This window comes from Somniosus microcephalus, chromosome 4 (genome assembly GCF_052327205.1).
Source record: "Somniosus microcephalus isolate GS21.2 chromosome 4, FLI_Smic_1.0, whole genome shotgun sequence".
Classification (NCBI taxonomy): Eukaryota; Metazoa; Chordata; class Chondrichthyes; order Squaliformes; family Somniosidae; genus Somniosus; species Somniosus microcephalus.
Window position 1 is genome coordinate 172,504,793 of NC_140990.1, and position 12,015 is coordinate 172,516,807.

Here is a 12,015-nt window from a genome sequence, read left to right on the forward strand (position 1 = left end):
GAGTGTGTGAGAGAGTGTGAGAGAGCTGAGAGTCGTGTGAGAGAGTGTGTGAGAGAGTGTGAGAGAGAGAGAGAGAGTGAGAGAGAGTGTCGAGAGACCGATCGACCGAGAGAGAGAGCTGAAGAGAGAGTATGAGAGTGTGAGTGTGTGAGGAGGTAGAGAGTGTGAGAGAGAGTGTTTGTGAGAGAGAGAGAGTGAAGCGAGTGAGAGTGATTAGCGAGTCGAGAGGGGGAGCGTGAGAGGGGGAGAGCGTGAGAGGGGGAGAGCGTGAGGGGGGAGAGCGTGTGAGAGGAGAGCGATAGCGTGAGAGAGCGAGAGAGAGTGAGAGGGAGAGTGTGTGAGAGAGTGTGAGAGTGTGAGCGAGAGAGTGTGCGAGTGAGAGTGTGCGAGTGAAAGTGTGCATGTGAATGTGTGCGTGTGAGAGAGAGAGAGAGACAGCGAGAGTGTCTGTGAGAGAGTGTGTGTGTGAGAGTGTGTGTGTGTGAGAGAGTGTGTGTGCGAGAGAGAGTGTGAGAGGGAGAGTGAAAGAGTATGAGAGTGAGTGTGTATGCGAGGGAGAGGGAGAGAGTGTGAGAGAGAGTGTTTGTGAGAGAGAGAGAGAGAGCGGGAGAGAGGGTGAGAGAGTGAAAGAGAGAGGGAGCGTGTGTGAGAGGGAGAGCGTGGGAGAGGGAGCGCGGGAGGGGGAGCGCGGGAGGGGGGGAGCGCGAGGGGGGAGCGCGAGAGAGCGTGAGAGAGGGAGAGCGAGAGAGCGTGTGAGAGGGAGAGCGTGCGAGAGGGGGAGCGCGAGGGGGGGAGCGCGAGAGAGGGTGAGCGCGAGAGAGGGTGAGCGCGAGGGGGGGAGCGCGAGAGAGGCAGCGCGAGAGAGGGAGAGCGTGCGAGAGGGAGCGCGAGAGGGAGAGCGTGAGAGAGGGAGAGCGTGAGAGAGGGAGAGCGAGGGGGCGTGTGAGAGCGAGAGAGAGTGCGAGAGGGAGAGTGTGTGAGAGTGTGCGAGTGAGAGCGTGCGAGTGAGAGCGTGCGAGAGTGTGCGTGTGAAAGTGTGCGTGTGAGAGAGCGAGAGTGAGAGAAAGTATGAGAGAGTGAAAGAGATTGTCAGAGAGAGAGTGTGTGAGAGAGTGTGAGCGAGAGAGTGTGTGAGCGAGAGAGTGTGTGTGAGAGAGAGTGTGTGAGAGAGAGAGTGTGAGAGAGAGTGTGAGAGTGTGTGAGAGTGTGTGAGAGAGTATGTGTGTGAGAGAGAGAGAGGGAGAGAGAGTGAGAGAGTGAAAGAGAGAGGGAGCGTGTGTGAGAAGGAGAGCATGAGAGAGGGAGAGCATGAGAGGGGGGAGCGTGCGAGAGGGAGAGCATGAGAGGGAGAGCGAGAGAGCGTGTGAGGTGGAGAGCGAGAGAGCGTGAGTGTGAAAAGGAGAGTGTGTGAGAGAGTGAGCGAGAGAGCGTGCGAGAGCGCGTATAAGAGCGAGAGAGCGTGAGTGTGAGAGGGAGAGTGTGTGAGAGGGAGAGTGTGAGAGAGAGTGTGTGTGAGAGAGCGTGTCAGAGGGAGAGCGAGAGAGAGTGCGAGAGCGCGTATAAGAGCGAGAGAATGTGAGTGTGAGAGGGAGTGTGTGAGGAGAGTATGTGAGAGGGAGAGTGTGAGAGAGAGTGTGAGCGAGAGAGTGTGCGAGTGAGTGTGCGTGTGAAAGTGTGCGTTTGAAAGTGTGTGTGTGAGTGTCAGAGAGTGTGTGAGAGAGTGTGTGAGAGAGTGTGTGAGAGAGTGTGAGAGAGAGTGTGAGAGAGAGTGTGAGAGTGTGAGAGAGTGTGTGAGAGAGTGAGAGAGTGTGTGAGAGAGAGTGTGTGAGAGAGTGTGAGAGAGTGAGAGAGTGTGAGAGAGAGTGTGTGAGAGAGAGTGTGAGAGAGTGTGTGAGAGAGAGTGTGTGAGAGAGAGAGTGAGAGAGAGTGTGTGAGAGTGTGAGAGAGTGTGTGAGAGAGAGTGAAAGAGAGAGTATGAGAGAGAGAGTATGAGAGAGAGTGTGTGTGAGGGGGAGGGAGAGAGTGTGAGAGAGAGTGTGTATGGGAGAGGGAGAGAGTGAGAGAGAGAGAGTGTTTGCAAGCGAGAGGGGGGAGAGAGAGAGTGAAAGAGGGAGCATGTGTAAGAGGGAGAGCATGAGAGAGGGGGAACGTGTGAGAGGGAGCGTGTGAGAGAGAGTGCGAGCGGGAGAGTGTGTGTGAGAATGTGAGACAGAGAGGGCGCGCGCTAGAGACGGAGAGGGGGCGCGCTAGAGACGGAGAGGGGGCGCGCGAGAGACGGAGTGGGCGCGCGCTAGAGATGGAGCACGTGCGCGCTAGAGACGGAGCGGGCGCGCGCTAGAGACGGAGAGGGCGTGCGCTAGAGACGGAGAGGGCGCGCGCTAGAGACAGAGAACGCTGAAATAAATAAAGACTTGCATTTCTATAGCAGCTTTCACAACCTTGGGATGTTCCAAAATGCTTTACAGCCAATGTAAAGTATCCAGACTGACACTCCCAGTGCAGTACTAAGGGAGCGCTGCACTGTCAGAGGTGCAGTTGATCGGATGAAGGATTCAACCAACCCTCTGGTGGACATAAAAGATCCCATGACACTATTTCGAAGAAGAGCGGGGAAGTTCTCCCCTCTGTGCTGGACAATATTTATTCCTCAACCAACACCACTAAAACAGAATATCCAGTTACAGTATTATCACATTGCCGTTTGCGGGAGCTTGCTATGCACAAATTGGCTGCCGCCTTTCCTACATTACAACAGTGACTACGCTTCAAAAATACTTCATTGGCTGTAAAGCACTTTGGGATGTCCTGAGGATGTGAAAGGTGCTGTAGAAATACAAGTTAATTTTCTTTTATCAGAGCTGGTCTGTGTCCTTACTCTGTGTAAGGCTTCCTTTGGAAAGCAAAACATGATTACACAGGCATATGGAGTAAGGAGTGCTTCTAACTATATACTCTGGTATTATATTCCTCAGTCACTTGGTCGCTTCTTCTTCCTCAAACAAACAAGGGTAGAGGAGAAGTCCTGGGGAATTACCGATTGAGAAACCATTGAAGAGAGCTGGGGCAAATGACAGTCCCTCAACACATGCGTGACAAGAAGTTGGCAACAGCAAAACAAATATGTAGGAAAACAGATTTTAACTGCATCTGTTAAAATGAAATTCTGGCCATTAAAAATTGGGACTGGTGCTAAAGTGGGCAGAGATCCTGTGTTATGGATGTTGTTCTCATTCCCCACTGCCTGATTGACCAATGCCTGATTTTGTAGCATCACTGGAAAATCTAGGCTAGTGATGAGTGGAAAAGGAGCAAGTATGACCAATAAGCCTTTGTCTAAAATTTGATCTGCATGAATAAGAGGTCGTTTTGAAGATTTCTCATTTGCCCATTACCTCCCTCCACCTCCACTTTTTCCCCATCTCTCCTGAAGATGGTGCTTTATGCTGAAGTGACGTCCACAAGCATGGGCACCGTCCTAGTATCTCATCCAAGTAGCTCTCCTTCATCGTGGATATTCATGTATAGGGGACATCACAGCCAAGCTCAATCTTGCTCTTATCCAACATCCACACACATGTTTTCCAACAGGGATCACTGGGTAATAAATCAGAAACTTCAGCTCATCCAAAACTCTGCTGCCCGTATCCTGAGCACAGTAACTCTGTGCTCGCTGACCGACATTGGCTCTCGGTCCAGCAACGCCTCAAATTTAAAATTCTCATCCTTGTTTTCAAATCCCTCCCCCCCCCCCATGACCTCGCCCCTCCCTATCCCTCCTCCAGCCCTACAACCCTCCGAGATCTCCGCGTTGCTCCACTTCTGGCCTCTAGAGCATACACGATTTCCTTCGCTCCACCATTGGTGGCCGCGCCTTCAGCTGTCTCGGCCCTAAACTCTGGATTCCCTCCCGAAACCTCTCCGGCTTTCTACCTCTCTCTACCTCCTTTAAGATGCCCTTTAAAATCTACAACTTTAACCACGCTTTAGGTCGCAAGTCCTAATATCTCCTTATGTGGCTCAGTGTCAACTATGTTGAAGGCACTATATAAATGCAAGTTGTTGTTGAATGGAAACTCATTAATATTCCCCAGCTGTAACTTCCAAGACAAAATGTAGCATATCCACGAGCAGCAGATTGAGAATAGCTCAGCACAGGGTAAGGATCGAACCTTGGGCCTCCGAGATTTGGAAAAAAAAAACACAAGAGTGGTCTTACTAAACTGGTTGAAAATCTGGGTTGAAAATCTGGGTGAGCTTGTGGAAAATCAAGGAAAACCAACTGGGTGGAGATTCGCAACAGCCAGTCTAGAGAAACTTGCACTAAGTTCTGGGTTACCAGAATGAATCAATTTCATGAACACTCAAATCCTAAGGCCTCTGATCCTAAAATTCAAACATGGGTTCCTAATCATCAATAAAAAACTTTTATGTCTGTAAAACCTTTTGCAGCTCAACAGATCAATGCTGATATCATTATCATCAAACCCATACCAATTCTAATCTTGTATCAGAGTTATGTAGAAAAGGCTCCTGCTCATCCCATAGGGCTAGCTGGAAATTAGAATATACAGGAACATAGGAACAGGAGGAGGCCATTCAGCCCTTCGAGCCTATTCCCCCATTCAATTAGATCATGGCTTCTCTATCTTAACTCCATGTACCCCAGAGGGCTGTGGATACTCGGTCGTTGAGTATATTCAAGACAGAAATTGATAGGTTTTTGGATACTAAAGGAACCAAGGGATATGGGGATAGGGAAGCTGGAGTTGAGGAAGAAGATCAGCCACAATCTCATTGAATGGCGGAGCAGGCTCGAAGGGCCAAATAGCCTACCCCTGCTCCTATTTCTTATGTTCTTATGTACACACCTTGGTTCCATATCCCTTAATACCCTTGTCTAACAAAAATCTATCATCGCAGTTTTGAAATTTTTAATTACCCCCAGCCTCAACAGCTTTTTAGGGGAGAGTTCCAGATTTCAACTACGCTTTGTGTGAAGAAGTGCTTCCTGATATCACCCCTGAATGGAATAAATCAGGCTATAAAATATATAAAATCAGGTTAACTCATGCATTGAAAATTCCATTCAATACCTAAGCATTGCTCCAAATCCTTTCTTCTTAGCTTTCTTTTCTTGACTCTCATTTTCCTTCTTCTTCTCTTTGTCTTTTTCCTTTCCTTTTGTTTTCACTTTCTTTTTTTTGTCTTTCTTCTTTTTCTCTTTCTTTGTCTTACTGTCCGAGCTCTCCACGTCCTCAAGCTCCGCGGTCCCCTGAAATGCGGATTCGCTGCCTGGGGTCTCACAGCCTGACTGGGAGCTGTCTTCAGAATCTGCTGCAGTAGATAAACAAAATATATAGATGTGTAAAAAATAAATCATCACTGCTTAGTCATTTTGAATTTTTTTTTAAATGTATTTTCCACTCTTTTCTGGTTTTCCCATCACTTGCACCATTCTCCATCCAACACATTGACAGGCAATCTCCAATCAAGTTTATTCCATCAATATTCTAAAACCAACTGCTAGGAATGAGTGAGAGTAGCGGAGGGTAATTCATTTTCCTTCAATTTTCCTATTTATGAGTAAGAAGGTTATGGGTTCAAGACCCACTCTAGAGACTTGAGCGCAATATCTAGGCTGACACTCCCAGTGCAGTACTGAGGGAGTGCTGCGCCGTCGGAGGTGCCGTCTTTCGGCTGAGACATTAAACCGAGGCCCTGTCTGCCCTGTCAGGAGGATATAAAAGACCCCATGACACTATTTCGAAGAAGAGCAGAGGAGTTCTCCTCGGAGTCCTGGCCAATATTTATCCTTCAACCAACATCACTAAAACAGATACCATAGCGAAATACTGCAGATGCTGGAAATCCGAAATAACAACAGAAAATGCTGGAAAAACTCAGCAGGCCAGGCAACATCCGTGGAGAGAGAAATAGAGTCACCATTTCGACTCGAAACGTTGACTCTATTTCTCTCTCCACAGATGTTGCCTGGCCTGCTGAGTTTTTCCAGCATTTTCTGTTGTTATTTCACTAAAGCAGATTATTTGGTCATTATCACATTGCTGTTTATGGGACCTTGCTGTGCGCCAATTGGCTGCTGCGCTTCCTGCATTACAACAGTGACTACACTTAAAAATACTTAATTGGCTGTAAAGCACTTTGGGACGTCCTGAGGTTGTGAAAGGCGCTATAGAAATGCAAGACTTTCTTTTCTTTCTATTTGGCTGAGATGTGATACCCAGCCTACACTTTAAGCCTTCCCACAGCAGCAAAGCAGAGATCAGAAACTGAGTGGAGTGAAGGAGGAGATGGTGAAAACATGGAATCTTAGGTCCTATCATTTATAAAACCTCTAAAGCGCTGTCGACTACAATTTCAAAGTCATCTTAAAAAAAATGACCAAAGTTTTATTAACAATTCAATTCAGTTTTACTTTGCTTCTCATGCCTTTAAAATTCTTTGATTCAGTTCAGATATTCATTTATGAAGTTACAGTTCTTCAAATCTTTCCATTAGAGACAGTTATCTTCAACAAAATTCTTCAGCAGTCTCAATAAGAAAGTTAAAGTTAACAATACCCAAAACAGACTCAAGCAAAACACACAAACATCTTAAAAGATTGTACTCAAAACTCAGTGCCTAATCCAGAAGGAAGCAGTCAATGAAAAGCAAAAACTCCAACCGGGTGCAATTTGTCTCACGGGTTGGAGTTTAAAAAAGTGCGCAGAGATGGTGCCAAGTTTTAGAAGTGACACATATCTGAATCCTTCAGTGAGCATGTAAATTGCATACAACACCCTGGCTACTGGTATCTGCTATGGCATCAGCAAACAGATTAAGTGGTGATCCAACTGAGGTGACTGAGGTGATTAAAGGATCGACAGGGTAGAGAGAATTACATAAAATGTACAGCACAGAAACAGGACATTCAGCCCAACTTGTCTATGCTAGTGTTTATACTCCACATGAGCCTCCTCCCACCCTACTTCATCTATCACTATCAACATATCCTTCTATTCCTTTCTCCCTCATTCCTTTCACCGTGAGTGCGGTGGCGTTGAGTGCAAGGAGAGTTTGGTAAGTGAGAGAAAAGTTATTTAAGTTTATTTAGTGAGTTTAAGTGAAGGGTAAATTTAATTTTCTGAAGTAAGTTTAATTTATTAAAGTAAATTAAACTGTTGGGGAGTTTAAACTGGAAGTAGAATCCGGGTTTAAAAAGGGGCGGGCCGAGTGCGGCAACGCGAGTGTGGTGGCGTTGAGTGCAAGGGGAGTTTGGTAAGTGAGAGAGTTCGGGCAAGTGGGAGGTGAGGGGGTGTTTCTGTCCTGTTTTGTTTCCCACTCTCAGGCTTAGTCAGCACTGCGGAAGCGGAGCAGCGAGACAGCATTCAAAAGGGAGGTAGGTGATCAGCTGGTTGGTAGGTCCTCTTCCTTCTCTGTAACACCTTTATAAGTTGGTAAGTCCTATTAAATAGTGGTGTGATATTCATCATCTATATCGGGGCAGAGGGTCTTCATAACTAATAATAAGAAATTAAATTAATTACATAGAAATGGGTGAACAGGTGATGTGTTACTGTTGCGAAATGTGGGAGCCGGTGGACCCCATTGAGGCTCACGGTGATTACATTTGCGATAAGTGTTTGCTGCTAGAGGAACTCAGGCTCCGTGTTAATGAGCTTGAGACCGAGCTTCAGACACTGCGGCACATCAGGGAGAGGGAGAAGTACCTGGACTCTATGTTTCAGAAGGTAGTCACACCTATGAAATTAATTAATTCAGATGTAGCCCGTGGTCAGGGACAGGACGGTGTGACTATGAATGAGGCAGGTAAGGGGATCCAGGAGGTAGTGTTGGAGGAGCCGCAGCCCTTGCTCTTGTCAAACAGGTTCGAGGTTCTTACTCCCTGTGAGGGCGGGAGCGGGGACTGCAGGGGGGATGAGCAACCTGGCCACAGCACCGTGGAACAGGAGGCCATTCAAGAGGGGGGAGTAAAAAGAAATGTTGTAGTGGTAGGGGATAGTATCATTAGGGGGATAGATAGGGTTCTCTGCAGTCGAGAGAGGGAGTCCCGAAGGCTGTGTTGCCAGGGTTAAGGACATCTCTTCTGGGCTGGAAAGAAACTTGGAGTGGGAGGGGGAGGATCCAGTTGTCGTGGTCCATGTTGGTGCAAACGATGTAGATAGGACAAGGAAGAAGGTTCTGTTAAAGGAGTATGAGCAACTAGGGGTCAAATTAAAAAACAGAACCTCAAGGGTAATAATCTCTGGATTATTACCTGAGCCACGAGTGAATTTGGCTAGGATAAATAAAATTAAAGAGTTAAATGCGTGGCTCAAAGACTGGTGTGGGAGAAATGGGTTTTGCTTCTTGGGACACTGGCATCAGTACTGGGACAGGAGGGAGCTGTTCCATTGGGACAGACTTCACTTGTCCAGTGCTGGGACTAGAATCCTGGCGAATCATATAACTAGGGCTGTAGAGAGGGCTTTAAACTAATTAGTGGGGGGGAGGTTTCTAGAGAGCAAATAATGAAAATGACAACGGAGAAGGTCATAGACCTAGGTAGCAGTAGGGGAATTAAAAACCAGAGCGTGTCAGGAAGGGACAGAAGGTATGGAGTAAAAGGTAAAGTAGTAAAAGGGGAAAAAGCAGGAACTAAGTGTCACAAAACATATTTGAAAGTTCTTTATCTGAATGCACGTAGCATTTGTAACAAAATAGACGAGTTAACGGCACAAATAACTACATATGGGTATGATCTTGTGGCCATTACAGAAACATGGCTGCAGGGTGACCATGACTGGGAATTAAACATACCAGGGTATTTAACAATCAGGAAGGACAGGCAGGAAGGAAGGGGAGGTGGGGTGGCTATGTTAATAAAGGAAGGAATCACTGTAATACAGAGAAATGATATTGGGTCAAAGGATCAGGATAGTGAAACAGTTTGGGTGGAGATAAGGAATAGTAAGGGGAAAAAAACACTAGTGGGCGTAGTCTATAGGCCTCCTAACAGTTGCAACTCTGTTGGACGGAGTATTAATCAGGAAATAGTTGGGGCTTGTAATAAGGGAACAGCTATAATTATGGGGGATTTTAACTATCATATTAATTGGACAAATCAAATTGAGCAGGGCAGCCTTGAGGAAGAGTTCATTGAGTGTATTAGGGATGGGTTTCTTGAGCAGTATGTAACTGAACCGACCAGGGGGCAAGCAACCTTAGATCTGGTCCTGTGTAACGAGTCAGGATTAATTAAAAATGTCCTAGTAAAGGATCCCCTTGGAATGAGTGACCATAACATGGTTGAATTCCATATTCAATTAGAGGGTGAGAAGGTTGGATCTCAAACAAGCGTACTGAGCTTGAATAAAGGAGACTATGAAGGTATGAGAGCGGAATTGATTAGAGTGGACTGGGAAAATAGATTAAAGGGTAAGACGGTACATGAGCAGTGGTGTACATTTAAGGAGTTATTTTACAACTTCCAAAAAATATATATTCCACTGAGGAAAAAAAGGTGTAAAAGAAAAGATAGCCATCCGTGGCTAAGTAAAGTAATTAAGGATAGTATCCGACTAAAAACAAGGGCATATAAGGTAGCCAAATCTAGTGGGAGGCTAGAAGATTGGGAAGTCTTCAAAAGACAGCAAAAAATAACTAAAAGACTGATTAAGAAAGGGAAGATAGATTATGAAAGTAAATTAGCAAAAAATATAAAAACAGATAGCAAAAGTTTCTATAGTTATATAAAAAGAAAAAGGGTGGCTAAAGTAAATGTTGGTCCCTTAGAGGATGAGACCGGGAAATTAATGGTGGGAAACATGGAGATGGCAAAAGCGCTGAACAAATATTTTGTTTCAGTCTTTACGGTAGAGGACACTAAGAGTATCCCAACACTGGACAAACAGGGGGCTCTAGGGGGGGAGGAGCTAAATACGATTAAAATCACTAAGGAAGTGGTACTTGGTAAAATAATGGGACTCAAGGCGGATAAATCCCCTGGACCCGATGGCTTACATCCTAGGATCTTGAGGGAAGTGGCGGTAGGGATTGTGGATGCATTGGTAATAATTTTCCAAAACTCCCTGGACTCAGCAAAGGTCCCGGCAGATTGGAAAACTGCTAATGTAACACCCTTATTTAAAAAGGGGAGTAGGCAGAAGGCTGGAAACTATAGGCCAGTTAGCCTAACATCTGTGGTTGGTAAAATTTTGGCGTCCATTTTTAAGGAGACAGTAACGGGACTTTGGATAAACATAATTTAATAGGACAAAGTCAGCATGGTTTTATGAAGGGGAAGTCATGTTTGACAAATTTGCTTGAGTTCTTTGAGGACGTAACATACAGGGTGGATAAAGGGGAACCAGTGGATGTAGTGTATTTGGACTTCCAAAAGGCATTTGACAAGGTGCCACACAAAAGATTATTGCTCAAGATAAAAAATCACAGGATTTGGGGTAATATTCTGGCATGGGTGGAGGATTGGTTATCTAACAGAAAGCAGAGAGTTGGGATAAATGGTTCATTCTCAGACTGGCAATCAGTAACTAGTGGTGTTCCGCAGGGGTCAGTGTTGGGTCCCCAACTCTTTACAATCTATATTAACGATTTGGAGGAGGGGACCGAGTGTAACATATCAAAGTTTGCAGATGATACAAAGATGGGAGGGAAAGTAGTGAGTGAGGAGGACATAAAAAACCTGCAAAGGGACATAGACAGGCTAAGTAAGTGGGCAGAGATTTGGCAGATGGAATACAATACTGGAAAGTGTGAGGTTATGCACTTTGGCAGGAAAAATCATAGAACAAGTTATTATCTTAATGGCAAGAAACTGGAAAGTACTGCAATACAAAGGGATCTGGGGGTCCTGGTGCACGAAACTCAAAAAGTTAGTATGCAGGTGCAGCAGGTGATCAAGAAGGCCAATGGAATGTTGGCTTTTATTGCTAGGGGGATAGAATATAAAAACAGGGAGGTATTGCTGCAGTTATACAAGTTATTGGTGAGACCGCACCTGGAATACTGCATACAGTTTTGGTGTCCATACTTAAGAAAAGACATACTTGCTCTCGAGGCAGTAGAAAGAAGGTTCACTCGGTTAATCCCGGGGATGAGGGGGTGGACATATGAGGAGAGGTTGAGTAGATTGGGACTCTACTCATTGGAGTTCAGAAGAATGAGAGGCGATCTTATTGAAACATATAAGATTGTGAAGGGGGCTTGATCGGGTGGCTGCGGTGAGGATGTTCCCAATGATGGGTGAAACTAGAACTAGGGGGCATAATCTTAGAATAAGGGGCTGCTCTTTCAAAACTGAGATGAGGAGAAACTTCTTCACTCAGAGGGTAGTAGGTCTGTGGAATTTGCTGCCCCAGAAAGCTGTGGAAGCTACATCATTAAATAAATTTAAAACAGAAATAGACAGTTTCCTAGAAGTAAAGGGAATTAGGGGTTACGGGGAGCGGGCAGGAAATTGGACACGAGTTTAGGTTCGGATCGGTCATGGCCCTGTGGGTGGCGGAGCGGGCCCAGGGGTTGTGTAGCCTGGTCCTGCTCCTACTTCTTGTGTTCTAATTCTGTGTTAGATTTCAGGAGATGGTTCTATTCACAGGGATTAGTGGAGACCTCGGGAACAGGCTGCCAGCTAGGAGTCCTTCAAGAGTAAATTGGGCCTGTTCCTGGCTGGGGTGGAGATCACCTTTTACAGAAGGTAAGTACTGCAGGAAATACAGGGACAGAGTGATCTCCTGGACAAATTTCGATCGCCTAGATGGGTCGGAGAGGAATTTCCCAGATTTTTTCTCCCAAATTGGCCATTGGGTTTTTTATCTGGTTTTTCGCCTCTCCCGGGAGATCACATGGGTTCGGGTGGGATGGAGAGTGGAAGTAGATTTGAGGTTAGGATCAGATCAGCCATGATCTTATTGAATGGCGGAGCGGGCTCGAGGGGCCAATTGGCCTACTCCTGCTCCTATTTCTTATGTTCTTATGTACTTATCTAGCTTCCCC

At 46.0% G+C, this 12,015-nt stretch overlaps 1 protein-coding gene across 2 annotated transcripts in view; it reads right to left on the reverse strand.

Moving 5' to 3' along the window:
- LOC147119992 (partitioning defective 3 homolog B-like) overlaps positions 1 to 12,015 on the reverse strand; it is a 1,739,115-nt gene that overhangs the window by 561,963 nt on the left and 1,165,137 nt on the right. The window contains exon 18 of one of the 2 annotated variants that reach the window (XM_085985464.1): positions 5,094 to 5,331. In XM_085985464.1, coding sequence (XP_085841590.1) covers positions 5,094 to 5,331 — 238 coding nt within the window. Of the gene's footprint in view, positions 1 to 5,093; positions 5,335 to 12,015 lie in introns of both variants that reach the window. The other variant, XM_085985463.1, reaches the window with a different exon arrangement.